Source organism: Pseudophryne corroboree, chromosome 6 (assembly GCF_028390025.1).
Source record: "Pseudophryne corroboree isolate aPseCor3 chromosome 6, aPseCor3.hap2, whole genome shotgun sequence".
Classification (NCBI taxonomy): Eukaryota; Metazoa; Chordata; class Amphibia; order Anura; family Myobatrachidae; genus Pseudophryne; species Pseudophryne corroboree.
The window spans coordinates 53,751,973-53,772,141 of record NC_086449.1 but is presented as its reverse complement, the minus strand read 5'-3'; the positions used below and the strand labels follow the sequence as shown (position 1 = coordinate 53,772,141).

Below are 20,169 nucleotides of genomic sequence, written 5' to 3'. Positions count from 1 at the left end.
GCTGCCTGATTACTGTATGATACTGTGAGGTTGTCATTTCTATATATCACTGGGGGCTGGGGACCAGCCTGTGCTGGCTGATTACTGTATGATACTGTGAGGTTGTCATTTCTATATATCACTGGGGGCTGGGGACCAGCCTGTGCTGCCTGATTACTGTATGATACTGTGAGGTTGTCATTTCTATATATCACTGGGGGCTGGGGACCAGCCTGTGCTGGCTGATTACTGTTACACAGCAGCAGTAACCAGCCAGCCTGGCTCCCTGCCCCCAGTGATATATGAGAGATAAACATTAAAGTGTAAAAACTCCCAGTATAACCAGCCAGCTCCTCTGCACTTCCTGATTCCTCCTCTGCACTGGTGCTAGCGTGATGACGTTGTTACGTACACACAGAGCAGACTGTGGACAGTCACGGAAGGTAGGGGAAGGAATCTGTGTCCCTGCAGCGCTTCTAAGAAATCCGGACGGACACCTCCTGGTACAGACACCAGAACTCGGTGCATGTGGAAATCTCCTGTGAGGTAAGTGTTCCTTACAGCCCTTTAAAGTACGGCTACCGCACCTAGATATCCACTATCTGAGTTACTAACATGTAAGTGTCTGGGGTTTAACCCTGTGCAATATTTTTTCTCTTCTCAGAGCTTTCAACATTTAGTGCATCCTGTATAAACAGGAACTGATTTCTCCTAAACTGTGAGTATTTATTAACTTGTTACCACAGCTACATCTGGTGTGTGAGACGTTGTTATTGTTGAATTACTTATAAAATAAATATCCATACACATGGATTGTGTAGGTTGTGTGGAATTGTGGGAGATCTGTTCATAGTTACGCATGAATTATATTGGCGTCCACTTATATGTTTGTTTTTGTTTTGTCTGTTTTTTGTCCTTAATTTTATACTACAAACAGTGGGGCTAATTCAGGTTGGATCGCAAATCACGATCCAACCGAAATTATTATGATCGCCCCAGGGGCAAATGCGTAGTGCCCGTCCTGTGCATGCGCCTGCACTTTCTGCGGGAGTGATCGCCTCTGCCTGTCAATCAGACATAGGCGGTCGTGGGGCGGGGGGGGGGGGGGCTTACATGCTAGGAAAATGCTACTTAGCAGAATTTGCAATGCTAACTCAATTAGGGTCCAATATTTTAATAAAAACTAATAAATGCTAAGTATGAATAACCAGAAAATGACAAATAAGGTAGGTAAGTGCCCCAACAAGAGAGCACTTTCCTTTTTTCCTCATATCCCAGCCCAGGTTACACCCATGTCACAGGACATAGGACCTCATTCAGTAAGGATTGCAAAATTTGCGAATCGCAATCTAGCCGATTGTTGAATGACTGCGCATGCTCTAGTAAAAATAGCAACAAAAAATGTGTACACATTGTGATTGCAATGCAGCCGCTGTTTGACTGACAGGAAGCCGGCGTTTCTGGGCGAAAACCTGCCATTTTCTGGGTGTGTCTGAAAAAGTGCAGGTGGGCCCAGGAGTTTTTAAGGAGGGTCTCTGACGTCAGCGATGACCACTTCTACAGCAGAAACTGTGGATGACCTTGCCTGGCACAGAGAGGATAAATCTCCGATGTTCCGGTAATTGCGTATGGTTCTGCGATCAGCCTCATATTGCGATGCATTTGCAGTTTTTGCAATGGGCGTATTTTTCTCAATTTCTGGGCGGCAACTATTTGATGGCAGAAACTGCAATCCTTACTGAATGAGGTCCATAGCTCTATGTTATATGTGCAAAATACACTGATAGCTGATAGAGGATCTCTGCCATTACATACATGGGTCTTCTCTCTCTGACCCTCTGTATGCAGTGGCGTAAATTCGTCACAGTTGCCCGGAGGCAAGATAAATATTGGTGCTCCCCTATTTCCAATACTAAGATGTATGTATGTATGTATGTATGTGTGTATATATATATATATATATATATATATATATATATGGAGTGTTCTGAAAAAAAATTATATACTGTATATATACATTTAATTGTCTTTTTATTTTTTTTAAATCACACATTTCTTAGCAGTCATACCCAGGATTAGAACATATGACCTGTTACACTAACAGCAGACACTTTACTGATGGAGCTATTTGCTCCTGTAGAGGAAACATGAGAATTCTTACTATATGAAGTTATGTGTAATTGTCAGAGAAGTATCTTCATATAGTTAGAGTTCTCATATTTCCTGTACAGGAGCAAACAGCTTCATCAGCAAGGTGTCTGCTTCCAGTGTAATAGGTCGTGGTTTCTAATCCTTGGTATGAGACTTGTAAAATGTGTATATTCAGTATAATAAAGAGGGTGTGATTTGTAAGGTGCAGGGACCAGTGAGGAAGTCGGCCACTGAGAAGACAGCGACAGCTATCAATTAACTTAATTCAATGGTGTCACAGAATGGGAGGAGAGGTGCCCCTCCCTTCAGAGCAGGAGCCCGGCGGCAGTTTACTCCGTTGCCTCCCAGGGTTCTGCCTCTGTCTGTATGTATGTATATATATATATATATATATATATTAGAGATGAGCGGGTTCGGTTCTTCGGAATCCGAACGTCACCCATTTTACACGGTTCTGAGGCAGACTCGGATCCTCCCGCCTTGCTCGGGTAACCCGAGCGCGCCCGAACGTCATCATCCCACTGTCGGATTCTCGCGAGATTCGTGTTCTATGTAAGGAGCCGCGCGTCGCCGCCATTTTCACTTGTGCATTGGAGATGATAGGAAGAGAACATGTGCAGCGTTCTCTCAGTTGTGTTCATTGTGCTGCAAATATCTGTGCTCAGTGTGCAGAAAATATCTACGTTCTCTGCCTGAAAAGCGCTCCATATCTGTGATCAGTGTGCTGCAAATATCTGTGCTCAGTGTGCTTTATTGTGGGGACTGGGGACCACCAGTATTATATACAGTAGTAGGAGGACAGTGCAGAGTTTTGCTGACCAGTGACCACCAGTATTATACGTTCTCTTCCTGAAAAACGCTCCATATTTGTGCTGCATTGTAGTATATAGTAGCAGGACAGTTCAGCATTTTGCTGACCAGTGACCACCAGTATTATATCAGTACAGTACAGTAGTCCACTGCTCTACCTACCTCTGTGTTGTCAAGTATACTATCCATCCATACCTGTGGTGCATTTTAGTTGTTGTGCGCAGTAGTTGGAGGACAGTGCATAATTTTGCTGACCACCAGTATATAATATATATCAGTACAGTACAGTAGTCCACTGCTCTACCTACCTACCTCTGTGTCATCAAGAATACTATCCATTTATACCTGTGGTGCATTTTAGTTGTGCGCAGTAGTAGGAGGAGAGTGACTAATTTTGCTGACCACCAGTATATAATATATAGCAGTACGGTACAGTAGTTCACTGCTCTACCTACCTCTGTGTCATCAAGTATACTATCCATCCATACCTGTGGTGCATTTTAGTTGTTGTGCGCAGTATATATAGTAGGAGGACAGTGCATAATTTTGATGACCACCAGTATATAATATATAGCAGTACGGTACAGTAGGCCATTGCTGTTGCTATATTACTGGCATATAATTCCACACATTAAAAAATGGAGAACAAAAATGTGGAGGGTAAAATAGGGAAAGAACAAGATCCACTTCCACCTCGTGCTGAAGCTGCTGCCACTAGTCATGGCCGAGACGTTTGAAATGCCATCAACGTCGTCTGCCAAGGCCGATGCCCAATGTCATAGTAGAGAGCATGTCAAATCCAAAAAACAAAAGTTCAGTAAAATGAACCAAAAATCTAAATTAAAAGCGTCTGATGAGAAGCGTAAACTTGGCAATATGCCATTTACGACACGGAGTGGCAAGGAACGGCTGAGGATGAGGATGGAAGCACTTATCCTCTCGTTAGAAAACTGCAGTGCCAAAACTGGGTCGCTTAGCTTAGCCATCAAGCGACCTTGGTGCACCTCTTTTTTTTCTTTGCATCATGTGCTGTTTGGGGACTATTTTTAAATCTGCCATCCTGTCTGACACTGCAGTGCCACTCCTAGATGGGCCAGGTGTTTGTGTCGGCCACTTAGGTCGCTTAGCTTAGTCACACAGCGACCTTGCTGCACCTCTTTTTTTTCTTTGCATCATGTGCTGTTTGGGGATGATTTTTTAAAGTGCCATCCTGTCTGACACTGCAGTGCCACTCCTAGATCGGCCAGGTATTTGTGTCAGCCACTTGGGTCGCTTAGCTTAGTCACACAGCGACCTTGGTGCACCTCTTTTTCTCTAACGTCCTAGTGGATGCTGGGGACTCCGTAAGGCCATGTGGAATAGACGGGCTCCGCAGAAGACTGGGCACTCTAAGAAAGATTTAATACTACTGGTGTGCACTGGCTCCTCCCTCTATGCCCCTTCTCCAGACCTCAGTTAGAATCTGTGCCCGGTCAGAGCTCGGTGCATTTTAGTGAGCTCTTCTGAGCTTGCTAATAAGAAAGTATTTTAGTTAGGTTTTTTATTTTTAGAGCGCTTCTGCTGGCAACAGACTCTCTGCTACGTGGGACTGAGGGGAGAGAAGCAAACCTACTAACTGCGGCTAGGTTGCGCTTCTTAGGCTACTGGACACCATTAGCTCCAGAGGGATCGAACACAGGAACCTAACCTTGGTCGTCCGTTCCCGGAGCCGTGCCGCCGTCCCCCTCGCAGAGCCAGAAGACGGCGGTTTGAAGCAAGAAGACGTCAAAATCGGCAGCAGAAGACTCGTCTTCATGTGAGGTAGCGCTTAGCACTGCAGCTTTGCGTCATTGCGCAGGGGGGGGGTCGCCCTGGGCAGCAATTGATTACCTCCTGGCAAAAGCAGCATATGTACAGCTGGGCACTGTAATATGCATGAGCCCCCGCCATTAATTTTACACAAAATCGCGGAACAGAAGCCCGCTGCTGAAGGGGTGGGCCTTCTTCCTCAGCACTCACCAGCGCCATTTTCTCTCCACAGCTCAGCTGAGAGGAAGCTCCCCAGGCTCTCCCCTGCAGACTCACGGTAGAAAGAGGGTAAAAAGAGAGGGGGGGGGGCACATAAATTTAGCGCATTAATCATATATACAGCAGCTACTGGGTAAACACTAAGTTACTGTGTGATTCCTGGGTTATATAGCGCTGGAGTGTGTGCTGGAGGCAAAGTTTTTGAGGACTCCTTAACAAAAAACCTATCTATCCTAGACCTACGACTACCACAATGATAGGTGAAACCTGTGAGGTCTGGGAAATGGCGAACGTGCACATCCACCAGACCAGCCTCTCTAACCATGCTAACTAGAAAATTGGAATCATAGCCCAGGGTCGCCTTTGTGTCCCCTCTGTCTTTTGGCCTAATGACGGTGTTAAAATCACCTCCAAAGACAATCTGCCGGGCCGTAAAAAGAAACGGTTTTATCTCCCTGAAAAGACATTTCCTGTCCCACTTTGAATGGGGCCCATAGATGTTTATTAGCCTCAGGTCATGTCCTCTCAGGTTGACATCTAAAACCATGCACCTACCTACCTGTAAATCTATAATCCTGTGCACGTTTACCATATCAGTAAAAAGTACTGCCAACCCACTGGACGCCTCGGCCGCAAGAGACCAGAAGGAAGGCCCCCGCTTCCACTGACACTTGGCCCGATGGAGTGTGGCCAAGTCACCTACCCTGGTCTCCTGCAAAAATAAAAAGTCAACATCAACCGTGTTGAAAAAATCGAAGGCCAAGAAACGAGCACGTTCAGAAAACACGGAAGCCACATTAATGGTGGCACATCGTATAGGTTGGGGATCCATGTTTCTTGGATTATAGAGGTAGGACCCCATTCACTTTTTCTTTGCTTGTCTTTTAGAATCCTCATCCGAGGATCCTACTCTTTTACACGTAACCCCGAAGGGAAGAACATCCTCATCAGACAAAGATTTCTTCCACCTCCCCCTCCTCCACCCCACCAACAACTGAGACCGCAGTGTCACAGAACAGACCCTTAGATCCCTGTACAACAACACCCTCCCTAATATCACACCCCTCCCCATTTGCAACCCTGTCTGGGGGAGGACTTTTGGGGCACTAATACAAGAACCGCCCCCAGGATCATCCCCACCAGAGGACGCCAAAGGAGAATAGCTAAGGCTCCCCGCCTCAAGGCTAGGAGTCTCCTCCACCACCATCACCTCTCCCGGAGATTGAGGGGCCTTCCCCTCTGAACTCTGCACTACCTCAACCTTATTTAATAACGGTACCAAGGCCTGGCTTAACTCTGTCCCTGTAGGATCCCACTCTAGATCCCCCTGAGAACTATCTAAGTGCTTGGTTTTGCTCTGAACTTTACCACATCCCCCCTTTTCCTGTTTAGCTTTGACCGTAACTGCCACCCCATCAACAGACAGATTAGAGGCCTGTTTTGGCTTTTTACTTTTAGAAGTAGTCGGAACAAACACTAGCTCTTTTCCCCCAACCATGACTACCTCCCCCTCATCCTCATCATCAGCAGAGGACAAAACGTCAAACCTATTAGAGCATACAACGTCCACCCCCTTCTTTTTCAGCTTCTTCCTCCTGCCTTTACTCACTGCCTGAAAAGATGCTTCCCCCCTTTCGACCTGTACTTTCCCTACCCCGCCAGCTTCTAGTTTCCTCAACATATCCTGATGCTGTAAAGCAACCACCATGTTATCCTCATGACTGGGCCTGATTTCTAGTGCCTCCTCAACCACCCCTGCATCATGATTATGCAATGCTTTAGGGCACCGACTATAGGGATGGCCATCCGCTCCGCAGAGATTGCACCTCACCTTATTACACTCACGGGACCCATGCCCCATCTGGCCACACAAAGCACATTTAACAACCGTACAATCATTACTAAGGTGGCGAAAGTCACCACACTTGTGACAAGTTCTGGGCTGCCCAGGATAGAAGCACTGAAGCCGGTCACGGCCAATATAAGCAGCAGATGGTATGTGCTTAGTCTCAGTCCCTACCTGGTGCAGCCTCACAAAGGTCGAATAGGCACCACCCCAGACCCCCTTAGTGTAATCAAATTTCTCAAGCGGGGACAACACTGTGCAGGACCTGGACAACCAATATACGATATCCGCAGACGGTAGTGACTCATTGCGCACCAGAACAGTAATCTTTACCCTATCCTGCCTGGTGATGGTGTTGGTTTTAAAATGGCAGTACGGCTCCTTGGTCTTGTTCTTCTCCCATTGGGAGCCAAAAGCTTGCAAGCCATTCAGGGAGAGGAAGCTCAGATCAAAGTCGGGAGTTCTCACCGGATGGATGCACGCAAAAAGGTCTGCGGCCCTAAAACCAAGCGAGAATACTATATACAAGAACTCAGACTTTGAAGGAGCCTCCCCCTCCCCTACCCATCTAAACTGAACCACATTGCGCCTTTTTATAGGCTGACCCCCACTTACCCCAAGCTGAGGACCAGTACTAGCCCAACCAGAACCCTCCAAAGTTTTGGCATATGAACCAGATCCTGGTCTAACCACAGGAGGGATTACAGGGAGACCCTTGGGTGCCTGAACATTTACCTTCTTACTGACCTCTATACCCGCACTACCAGCCCCACCAGCCATCCTAGTTTGGTTTGCCTGGATCAAGCTTACGGCCGCTAAAGCCCTCACAGGCATATCCATATCTCCGTAAACTGTTTCTACCAGTGTAGTCTCCTCAGGGGTTAAGCTGCTCTTATCAACTGCCGGCAGTCCTTGGGCCAGTCTTTGCCCAGTTTTCAATATGGCTTCATACTCCGGAATTCCCATTGATGCAGTTAATGATGTCACTCGTGATGTCACACATGATGCGTCTTTGGCCCCGCCCCCCTCAGCCACCACAGCGACTAAGCCAGTCGCTGCTGGCTTACAGGGAGAGCCAGCCTCAGCATCTACCACGGCCCGCGCCGTCCCCATATCCGCAGCTTCAGAGACAAGTGCATCGGGAGCAAGTCCACAGGAAGCAGTAGCAGCCACCAGAGCTCTGGCACCCGCCGTCAACCCGGCAGCCACCATGCCCCCTGCACTGCCACCACCCAGCACTCTCTCTGGGAGAGACGCCTCCCCCTCATGGAAAGCACAGGATGTCGTCATCGCAGGGTTCCCCTCGGTATCCACGGCACCAGACACAATCCCAGAAGTTTCACCTCCATCATGGCCCACGATATCCACCACTTCTTCCGCAGTCTGGCTGCCCACCTCCATGTCTTCCACTGGAACTATGAGCCCAGATGCCGCCACAGAACCCACCGGGACCGGGCTGCCATCACATCCGCATTCTTGTCCTGGTATGGACTCTAGCAGTGCTTTTTCCTTTTGCAATAGAGCCTGATCGTGCAACATTTTAATCCTCTTTTTAACTGCAGCCAAAGTGTCATTCAGCTCCCAAAGTTCATCTTTCAGGACAACTCTCTCCCATCTGCTGCTACAGTTACGCCTTCTTTTTTTATAAGTAATGCGAGAATATATACGGTTCTGCTCCATTCTTAATTCCTCTAGACTCATATTCATGTATTTCTCACTAGAGGATGTTGAATCCTCCAGGCTGCAATCAGAAACCTCAGCATCCCCACCTGCAGCACTAACCCCCGCCTCACCACAGGCAAGTTCATTCACCTTATCACCTCCCTGAGTTACCTCACTCAGAGAGCCGGCATCCTATGGTTTGGGGGTCTCCAGTTGGGGATCCTGTTTCATCACCGGACCCACAATCACTGGAAATGCTGTACTGTCCAAATCCTCCAGCACTGAGGCTTCCACTGCAATAGGTATGTCAGAATTCTCAGGGCCTCCCTCAGGCCTTGCAGCCTGGGACTCTCCATCATCCTCCTCCCCAGGAGGATCCATCCTCCCCTGGGAGGCTCCCAGGGGAAACACTGCAGGCTTTTAAGAAGAACCAGGGCCTAGGAGCTATACACTGTGCATCTGTGTATAATGCCCACATGTATATACTACTGCGCCTGTGTATAATGCCTACATGTGTATATACCGCTGCACCTGTGTATAATCCACACATGTATATACTGCTGCACCTGAGTATGCCTACATGTACATACTGCTGCACCTGTGTATAATGCTCACATGTATATACTGCTGCACCTGTGTATAATGCCTACATGTATATACCGCTGCACCTATGTATAATGCACACATGTATATACCGCTGCACCTGTGTATAATGCACACATGTATATACCGCTGCACCTGTGTATAATGCACACATGTATATACCGCTGCACCTGTGTATAATGCACACATGTATATACCGCTGCACCTGTGTATAATGCACACATGTATATACCGCTGCACCTGTGTATAATGCACACATGTATATACCGCTGCACCTGTGTATAATGCACACATGTATATACCGCTGCACCTGTGTATAATGCATACATGTATATACTGCTGCACCTGTGTATAATGCACACATGTATATACTGCTGCACCTGTGTGTAATGCCCACTTGGTCTAATATATTGTATATAAATCTGGCTCTGGTACTAGCCAATGCCTCCTGAGCCATTTACCTCGCAGCACGTCCCTGTCCTCTATATGTATACAGTATTCTATTCCCCGATATTTTACATAGTTTTCAACATAGTTCAATATTTAGTGCCTCCCATTTATTAGATGGTTAAATCTCCTGCATATACTCAATAGTGTGTGTGTGTGTGTGTGTGTGTGTTTGTGTGTGTGTGTGTGTGTGTGTAATTTATTGTGACAAGGATCACATATACTGGGTAAAATTCAAACAGCAGGTTTATTTTTTCTCCAGAAGTTAGATCACTAACAAAGGTGTAACAGCAGGTTGCAGGTCACAGAATCACATTCCATGTTCTCACAATCAATAATGGTACAGACACCAATGTATCCTAGCATAACCTCAGACCCCCAGCCTATTGCCTGGCCACCTTGTCCAGCATCAGGAGCCTTATCCCTGGGTATAGACGGCATTCTTAAAGGCGGCTAGCAGGTTCTACTAGTCAACATGGCAGCAGATCAATCCTGACTTCAAAGAAAACCTGGACGTGATCCATGTCCAACTGCTGTTACGCACGCACGCGTACACACACTCACGCACGCACGCATGTACACACGCACGCGCGTACACACACACACACACACACACACACACACACACACACACACACACGGGCGCGTACACACACACGGGCGCGCGCGCACACACACGCACACGCGCGTGCACACACACACACACACACACACACACACACACACACACACACGTCAAGGTTACATGTGCTATATACATTTTTCACCATTGGCAGATACGTAGAAGTCCTTACTACCTTTTCTCTATCGTCCTAGTGGATGCTGGGGTTCCTGAAAGGACCATGGGGAATAGCGGCTCCGCAGGAGACAGGGCACAAAAGTAAAGCTTTCCGATCAGGTGGTGTGCACTGGCTCCTCCCCCTATGACCCTCCTCCAAGCCAGTTAGATTTTTGTGCCCGGCCGAGAAGGGTGCAATCTAGGTGGCTCTCTTAAAGAGCTGCTTAGAAAAAGTTTAGCTTAGGTTTTTTATTTTACAGTGAGTCCTGCTGGCAACAGGATCACTGCAACGAGGGACTTAGGGGAGAAGAAGTGAACTCACCTGCGTGCAGGATGGATTGGCTTCTTGGCTACTGGACATCAGCTCCAGAGGGACGATCACAGGTACAGCCTGGATGGTCACCGGAGCCGCGCCGCCGGCCCCCTTGCAGATGCTGAATCAAGAAGAGGTCCAGAATCGGCGGCAGAAGACTCCTCAGTCTTCTAAAGGTAGCGCACAGCACTGCAGCTGTGCGCCATTTTCCTCTCAGCACACTTCACACGGCAGTCACTGAGGGTGCAGGGCGCTGGGAGGGGAGCGCCCTGGGAGGCAAATGAAACCTATTTGGCTAAATAAATACCTCGCATATAGCCTCCGGGGGCTATATGGAGATATTTAACCCTTGCCTGTATACACTAAAGAGCGGGAGACGAGCCCACCGAAAAAGGGGCGGGGCCTATCTCCTCAGCACACAGCGCCATTTTCCTTACACAGCTCCGCTGGTCAGGACGGCTCCCAGGTCTCTCCCCTGCACTGCACTGCACTACAGAAACAGGGTAAAACAGAGAGGGGGGGCAAAATAGTGGCAAAAAATTATATATAAGAGCAGCTATACAGGGAGCACTTATTATAAGGCTATCCCTGTCATATATAGCGCTTTTTGGTGTGTGCTGGCAAACTCTCCCTCTGTCTCCCCAAAGGGCTAGTGGGTCCTGTCTTCGTTAAGAGCATTCCCTGTGTGTCTGCTGTGTGTCGGTACGTGTGTGTCGACATGTATGAGGACGATATTGGTGTGGAGGCGGAGCAATTGCCAAATATGGGGATGTCACCTCCTAGGGGGTCGACACCAGAATGGATGCCTTTATTTATGGAATTACGGGATAGTGTCAACACGCTAAAGCAGTCGTTTGACGACATGAGACGGCCGGACAATCAATTAGTGCCTGTCCAGGCGACTCAAACACCGTCAGGGGCTGTAAAACGCCCTTTGCCTCAGTCGGTCGACACAGACCCAGACACAGGCACTGATTCCAGTGGCGACGGTGACGAATCAACCGTATTTTCCAGTAGGGCCACACGTTATATGATTTTGGCAATGAAGGAGGCGTTACATTTAGCTGATACTGCAGGTACCACTAAACAGGGTATTATGTGGGGTGTGAAAAAACTACCTATAGTTTTTCCCGAATCAGAAGAATTAAATGAGGTGTGTGATGAAGCGTGGGTTGCCCCCGATAGAAAGATGCTAATTTCAAAGAAGTTATTGGCTCTATACCCTTTCCCGCCAGAGGTTAGGGCGCGCTGGGAAACACCTCCTAGGGTGGACAAGGCGCTCACACGCTTATCTAAACAAGTGGCGTTACCCTCTCCTGAGACGGCCGCACTTAAAGATCCAGCGGATAGGAGGATGGAAAATATCCAGAAAAGTATATACACACATACAGGTGTTATACTAAGACCAGCTATAGCGACAGCCTGGATGTGCAGTGCTGGAGTAGCTTGGTCAGAGTCCCTGATCGAAAATATTGATACCCTGGATAGGGACAATGTTTTACTGTCTTTAGAGCAAATAAAGGATGCATTTCTTTATATGCGCGATGCACAGAGGGATATCTGCACACTGGCATCACGAGTAAGTGCTATGTCCATTTCGGCCAGAAGAAGTTTATGGACACGAAAGTGGTCAGGCGATGCGGACTCAAAACGGCATATGGAAGTTTTGCCGTATAAAGGGGAGGAGTTATTTGGAGTCGGTCTATCAGATTTGGTGGCCACGGCTACAGCCGGGAAATCCACCTTCTTACCTCAAGTTACTCCCCAACAGAAAAAGACACCGACTTTTCAACCGCAGCCCTTTCGTTCCTTTAAAAACAAGAGAGCAAAGGGATATTCATATCTGCCACGAGGCAGAGGAAGGGGGAAGAGACAGCAACAGGCAGCTCCTTCCCAGGAACAGAAGCCATCCCCCGCTTCTACAAAAGCCTCAGCATGACGCTGGGGCTTCTCAAGCAGACTCGGGGGCGGTGGGCGGTCGTCTCAAGAATTTCAGCGCGCAGTGGGCTCACTCGCAGGTAGATCCCTGGATCCTGCAGATAATATCTATGGGGTACAGGTTGGAACTAGAGACAGATCCACCTCGCCGTTTTCTGAAGTCTGCTTTACCAACGTCCCCCTCCGAAAGGGAGACGGTCTTGGAAGCCATTCACAAGCTGTACTCTCAGCAGGTGATAGTCAAGGTACCTCTTCTACAACAAGGAAAGGGGTATTATTCCACTCTATTTGTGGTACCGAAGCCGGATGGCTCGGTAAGACCTATTCTAAATCTGAAATCCTTGAACCTGTACATAAAGAAGTTCAAGTTCAAGATGGAGTCACTCAGAGCAGTGATAGCGAACCTGGAAGAAGGGGACTTTATGGTATCCTTGGACATCAAGGATGCGTACCTCCACGTTCCAATTTACCCTTCACACCAGGGGTACCTCAGGTTCGTCGTACAAAACTGTCACTATCAGTTTCAGACGCTGCCGTTCGGATTGTCCACGGCACCTCGGGTCTTTACAAAGGTAATGGCCGAGATGATGATTCTTCTTCGAAGAAAAGGCGTATTAATTATCCCATACTTGGACGATCTCCTAATAAGGGCAAGGTCCAGAGAACAGCTAGAGTTGGGATTAGCACTGTCTCAAGAAGTGCTAAAACAGCACGGGTGGATTCTGAATATTCCAAAATCCCAGTTAATGCCGACAACTCGTCTGCTGTTCCTAGGGATGATTCTGGACACGGTTCAGAAAAAGGTTTTTCTCCCGGAGGAGAAAGCCAAGGAGTTATCCGAGCTTGTCAGGATCCTCCTAAAACCAGGAAAGGTGTCTGTACATCAATGCACAAGAGTCCTGGGAAAAATGGTGGCTTCTTACGAAGCAATTCCATTCGGCAGATTCCATGCAAGAATTTTCCAGAGGGATCTGTTGGACAAATGGTCAGGGTCGCATCTTCAGATGCACCAGCGAATAACCCTGTCTCCAAGGACAAGGGTATCTCTTCTGTGGTGGTTGCAGAGTGCTCATCTATTGGAGGGCCGCAGATTTGGCATACAGGATTGGATCCTGGTGACCACGGACGCCAGCCTGAGAGGCTGGGGAGCAGTCACTCAAGGAAGAAACTTCCAGGGAGTGTGGACGAGCCTGGAAACGTCTCTTCACATAAACATTCTGGAACTAAGAGCAATCTACAATGCTCTAAGCCAGGCAGAACCTCTGCTTCAGGGAAAACCGGTGTTGATCCAGTCGGACAACATCACGGCAGTCGCCCATGTGAACAGACAGGGCGGCACAAGAAGCAGGAGAGCAATGGCAGAAGCTGCAAGGATTCTTCGCTGGGCAGAGAATCATGTGATAGCACTGTCAGCAGTGTTCATCCCGGGAGTGGACAACTGGGAAGCAGACTTCCTCAGCAGACACGACCTTCACCCGGGAGAGTGGGGACTTCATCCAGAAGTCTTCCACATGCTGGTAAACCGTTGGGAAAGACCAATGGTGGACATGATGGCGTCTCGCCTCAACAAAAAACTGGACAGGTATTGCGCCAGGTCAAGAGACCCGCAGGCAATAGCTGTGGACGCACTGGTAACGCCTTGGGTGTACCAGTCGGTATATGTGTTTCCTCCTCTGCCTCTCATACCAAAGGTATTGAGAATTATACGGCAAAGAGGAGTAAGAACGATACTAGTGGTTCCGGATTGGCCAAGAAGGACTTGGTACCCGGAACTTCAAGAGATGATCACGGAAGATCCGTGGCCTCTACCTCTAAGGAGGGACTTGCTTCAGCAGGGTCCCTGTCTGTTTCAAGACTTACCGCGGCTGCGTTTGACGGCATGGCGGTTGAACGCCGGATCCTAAAGGAAAAAGGCATGCCGGAAGAAGTCATTCCTACTTTGATTAAAGCAAGGAAGGAAGTAACCGTGCAACATTATCACCGAATTTGGCGAAAATATGTTGCGTGGTGCGAAGATCGGAGTGCTCCGACGGAGGAATTTCAACTGGGTCGATTCCTACATTTCCTGCAATCAGGATTGTCTATGGGTCTCAAATTGGGATCTATTAAGGTTCAAATTTCGGCCCTGTCGATTTTCTTTCAAAAAGAATTGGCTTCAGTTCCTGAAGTCCAGACTTTTGTTAAGGGAGTGCTGCATATACAGCCTCCTGTGGTGCCTCCAGTGGCACCATGGGATCTCAATGTGGTTTTGGACTTTCTAAAATCCCATTGGTTTGAACCACTAAAAAAAGTGGATTTGAAGTATCTCACATGGAAAGTGACCATGCATCTAGCCCTGGCTTCGGCCAGGAGAGTGTCAGAACTGGCAGCTTTATCTTACAAAAGCCCATATCTGATTTTCCATTCGGACAGGGCAGAACTGCGGACTCGTCCGCATTTTCTCCCTAAGGTGGTGTCAGCATTTCATCTGAACCAGCCTATTGTAGTGCCTGCGGCGACAAGTGACTTGGAGGTCTCCAAGTTACTGGACGTTGTCAGAGCATTGAAAATATATATTGCAAGGACAGCTGGAGTCAGAAAATCTGACTCGTTGTTTATATTGTATGCACCCAACAAGATGGGTGCTCCTGCGTCTAAGCAGACGATTGCTCGTTGGATCTGTAGCACAATCCAACTTGCACATTCTGTGGCGGGCCTGCCACAGCCTAAATCTGTAAAGGCCCACTCCACAAGGAAGGTGGGCTCATCTTGGGCGGCTGCCCGAGGGGTCTCGGCATTACAACTTTGCCGAGCAGCTACGTGGTCAGGGGAGAACACGTTTGTAAAATTTTACAAATTTGATACTCTGGCTAAGGAGGACCTGGAGTTCTCTCATTCGGTGCTGCAGAGTCATCCGCACTCTCCCGCCCGTTTGGGAGCTTTGGTATAATCCCCATGGTCCTTTCAGGAACCCCAGCATCCACTAGGACGATAGAGAAAATAAGAATTTACTTACCGATAATTCTATTTCTCGGAGTCCGTAGTGGATGCTGGGCGCCCATCCCAAGTGCGGATTATCTGCAATAATTGTACATAGTTATTGTTAACTAATTCGGGTTATTGTTGTAGGAAGCCATCTTTCAGAGGCTCCTCTGTTATCATACTGTTAACTGGGTTTAGATCACAAGTTGTACGGTGTGATTGGTGTGGCTGGTATGAGTCTTACCCGGGATTCAAAATTCCTCCCTTATTGTGTACGCTCGTCCGGGCACAGTACCTAACTGGCTTGGAGGAGGGTCATAGGGGGAGGAGCCAGTGCACACCACCTGATCGGAAAGCTTTACTTTTGTGCCCTGTCTCCTGCGGAGCCGCTATTCCCCATGGTCCTTTCAGGAACCCCAGCATCCACTACGGACTCCGAGAAATAGAATTATCGGTAAGTAAATTCTTATTTTTACCTACATTATAGTGGACCTAGTAATGCCCCTGAATCTGCTCATTGTAATTTGTAAAATTAACTGGATGGCATTATAATGTTATGAACTGGAGCACTGTAATGTGGAATAATATGCACTGGGGCACTGTAATGTGGAATAATATGCACTGAGGCACAGTAATGTGGCACAATATGAAGTGGAGGCACTATAGTGTAGCATAATATGAACAGGGATCACTGTAATGTGGTATAATATGAACTGGATACCAGGGCTTAAAGTGGTCCTAGAGTGGTGGTGGAACTCATTTCCTCCTCCGCTACCTCTCCCCATCCCATTAGGCATAGCCAGGGCCAGTGCTGTGCTTTTCAGTAGCACAATTCACATTACACTCGCATAGTGCCCAGGATTCATATTACACCACATAGCAATGCCCCTTATTCACGTTAGTCACTCAGTAGTGCCCCTAGTCACGTTACATTACTCAGCAGTGCCCCTTATTCACGTCACATTACACAGTGGTTCCCCTTATACATGTTATGCCACACAGTAGTGCCCCTTACACATAATGTCCACAGTAGTTGTGCTATAACACACATGATGCCCACAGTAGTTCCACTTATACACTTAATGCACACAGTAGTAGTGCCCCTTACACACATAATGCCCACAGTAATGACCCTTATACACATTTCTTTCACTTCAGCAGCTCACTACCTGTGTCCTTCCAGCCCCCTCTTACCTTGTATTTAGCATGCACAAAGCCTGCTCCTTTTCATGGCTTTTCTTAACTTCAGCAGCAGTGATGACATGACTTCACATACGCTGTGTCAGAAAAGGAAGCTGCTGGGACATAAGGGGGGAATGTCAGACATAGCGTGTAGGAACACTAGGTGGGATGGGCCACAGATGATGGAGGACCACAGACCAGAGGAAGGGGGAGGTTGCTGCAGCTCATCAGAGACACTAGCGCCACCTGCATCATCTATTGAAGTGGGTGGCAGGGCATGCTTTTCTGTTGAAAATTACTGTGCAGGGCCAAGGAGGTGGTTGAACTAGTTCCACCTATCATTACAGGTGGTGGAACTCCGTACTAACTCGTTCCCCCTCTCTCACACATACACTTTAACCCCATGCTGGGGACACTATGTCAATGTGAATTGGGGGTACAGTGTTGCATAGTACAATGTCAAGTAATGGAACCAGTGCACTACTATGGAGCACAGCAATAACTGAGGCACTGCTATGGTGCAGAAACCAAACTAGGGCACTATTAGGGGGGCATAACATTAACAACTGCTGCGGAGAGGATTTGGAACTGGAGGATGACAAAAGGCCGTCCCCTAACCATGAATCCCGATGGGTGGAGACTCATTACTTTACTTTTACTATAACTTTATTTAACTTCTCTGATCTTCCCTATTTCCTAGCACTAAACCTACCAACATCTCTTGTATAGACATTTCCTATTTATCCTTTATAAGATGGTGTCTCAGGTGACAATGAATCCTGATTCCTCTGCACACATCACACTGAGCTGAGAGACTGTGACATGGTCACATTACCCCCATTCCCATGGTGTGTGCAGAGAATGGTGACATCCTGGTGCATCAGCTGACAGTAGGTGTGACAGGATTGGTAGCATGTGTTACCCATCTATGGTCAGTGCAGGGGGTGAGTAATGTATGATCTGCACATTCTGAGGTCAGAGGATGAGGATTATACAATTTTCAAAGAAACCTTTATAACCCATGTGTGTATTATAGTAAAGGGCCCTACTCATTCGGCGATGCACCGCCGAGGTGCCCGACGGCCGATACGGCCGACGAGCAACCCGGCGGCGGGAAGGCAGTGACGGGGGGAGTGAAGTTTCTTCACTCCCCCCGTCACCCGGCTGCATTGAAGTGCAGGCTAATATGGACGAGATTGTCCATATTGGCCTGCATGCACAACCAACGGGAGACCAGCGATGAACGAGCGCGGAGACGCGCATCGTTCATCGCTTAAGTCTCCACACTGAAAGATATGAACGAGTTCTCGTTCATTTATGAACGAGATCGTTCATATCTTTCAAAATATCGCTAGGTGTGTAGGGCCTATAAGTATTGGTGCCTGCTGCCGGAGGGTAGAGGTCTCTGTGCTGCACAGCTGACTGGAAATGGGGATAAAGCAATTTGACAACATAAATATAAAAACAATGATCAGTGACTTGGTGCTATTTGTTATTGTATAAAAATATACATCATGTTCCTTATACAATATAATATTTCTACCATTAATGTAGTTACCCCAGTAACCTTTATACTCTTATATAACTTTCTTTCAGGACAGCTCAGAAGGATTCCCACTAACAGTAATAGAAGACATTGTGGAAAGGGACATTGTTCTCTGATCAAGACAACTACAGACGCCATTTCTTCTTACACCTCTGGGGATTCACAGAAGCTATTCTCATTATCTGGACAGAAAAACATTAAACCACTAATTTGTTTCTCATCTAATACATGATGAGTCCCACAGGAGAGAAACCACACCTGTGCTCTGAGTGTGACAGAAGCTTTACATATAAATCACATCTTCTCATACATCAGAGGATTCACACAGGAGAGAAACCATTTACCTGTTCTGAATGCAGCAAGTGTTTTTCCCGGAATTCACATCTTGTTATGCATCTGAGGAGTCACACAGGGGAGAAACCATTTAAATGTTCTGAATGCAGCAAGTGTTTTCTAAATAAGTCAGAGCTTGTTGTACATCTGAGGATTCACACAGGAGAAAAATCATTTACCTGTTCTGAATGCAGCAAGTGTTTTTCCCAAAAGTCACATCTTGTTACACATCAGAAGATTCACACAGAAGAGAAACCATTTAAATGTTCTGAATGCAGGAAGTCTTTTTTACAAAAGTTGCATCTTATTAGTCATCAGAGGAGTCACACAGGAGAGAAACCATTTGAATGTTCTGAATGCAGCAAGTGTTTTTCCCAGAAGTCATATCTTGTTGTACATCAGAGGAGTCACACAGGAAAGAAACAATTTAAATGTTCTGAATGCAGCAAGTGTTTTTCTCAAAAGTCACATCTTGTTATACATCAGAGGAGTCACACAGGAGAGAAACCATTTAAATGTTCTGAATGCAGCAAGTGTTTTTCCCAAAAGTCATATATTGTTATACATCAGAAAATTCACACAGAAGAGAAACCATTTAAATGTTCTGAATGCAACAAGTGTTTTTCCCAAAAGTCACATCTTGTTACACATCAGAAGATTCACACAGAAGAGAAACCATTTAAATGTTCTGAATGCAGCAAGTGTTTTTCCCAAAAGTCACATCTTGTTACACATCAGAGGAGTCACACAGGAGAGAAACCATTTGAATGTTCTGAATGCAGCAAGTGTTTTTCCCATAAGGTATCTCTTGTTATACATGAGAGGAGTCACACAGGAGAGAAACCATTTACATGTTCTGAATGCAGCAAGTGTTTTATTAAGAAGAAAACACTTGTTAATCACATGAGGAGTCACTCTGAGGGCCTGAATGCAGCAAGTGTTTCATAAGTAAGAGAACATGTATCACTACAATATGCAATCAGGGACTCCACTTTTTATTTTGTGAATGTGGCAAGTGTTTTATATAAATAATTCTTGATAAAGACAGGAGAGGTCTGACATGTGGACTTACAGTAAGCTGAGAACACACTGAGTGATATGCAGCTTTCATCCACCAGATCAGACACCAAATCACTCAGAATGGAGCATATCGGGCAGTGTGTATTCCCAATACGTGCGCTCCCACAGTTGCTAGTGATATCGCTAGTGTCCTTGTTTATGCTAATGAAGGACATAACACAGTTGTTCCGTCCTTCATTAACATCACTGCAGTGTGTATGAGCAATCTGGACTGACGGGCATTTGTTCCGATGTCGTAATGATGCCCATTGTCCCACTGTGTACCCAGCTTTAGAGGTATTTCCCCCTTGGCTCAGTCTCTCTGTTAGCAACACTCCTAACTTCTAGTAAAGTGAAATTGGGATCTGCTGCACTGAAGGGGTGTACGCCCAAAAAGGGTGTTGGGCCTGATGTCAGTGGGGGCGTGGCTTCTCAGGAGATGCCATGGTTGCCAGCCATGCCTCTGCTTTCATCACTGTGGGGGCATACCAAGCCCTCTGGCAGCTGCTGGCCATGCCCCCAGTCCCTCTTTCCACAGAACAGATACCTTGCAT

At 47.1% G+C, this 20,169-nt stretch overlaps 1 protein-coding gene across 3 annotated transcripts; it reads left to right on the top strand.

The window, feature by feature from the left end:
- The first annotated feature begins 238 nt into the window (after positions 1-238).
- On the top strand, positions 239-19,601 carry LOC134936101 (zinc finger protein 182-like). Of its 3 annotated transcripts, XM_063931013.1 has the most exons (3): positions 239-525; positions 644-697; positions 18,274-19,601. In XM_063931013.1, exon 3 carries the CDS (start codon positions 18,452-18,454, stop codon positions 19,502-19,504), a length of 1,053 nt encoding a protein of 350 aa, XP_063787083.1. In that variant the 5' UTR covers positions 239-525; positions 644-697; positions 18,274-18,451; the 3' UTR covers positions 19,505-19,601. The 3 variants fall into 3 exon arrangements, with proteins under 3 accessions (XP_063787083.1, XP_063787085.1, XP_063787084.1); XM_063931015.1 differs by lacking the exons at positions 239-525; positions 644-697 and adding an exon at positions 8,105-8,277; XM_063931014.1 differs by lacking the exons at positions 239-525; positions 644-697 and adding an exon at positions 8,541-8,757.
- The last annotated feature ends 568 nt before the right edge of the window (positions 19,602-20,169 follow it).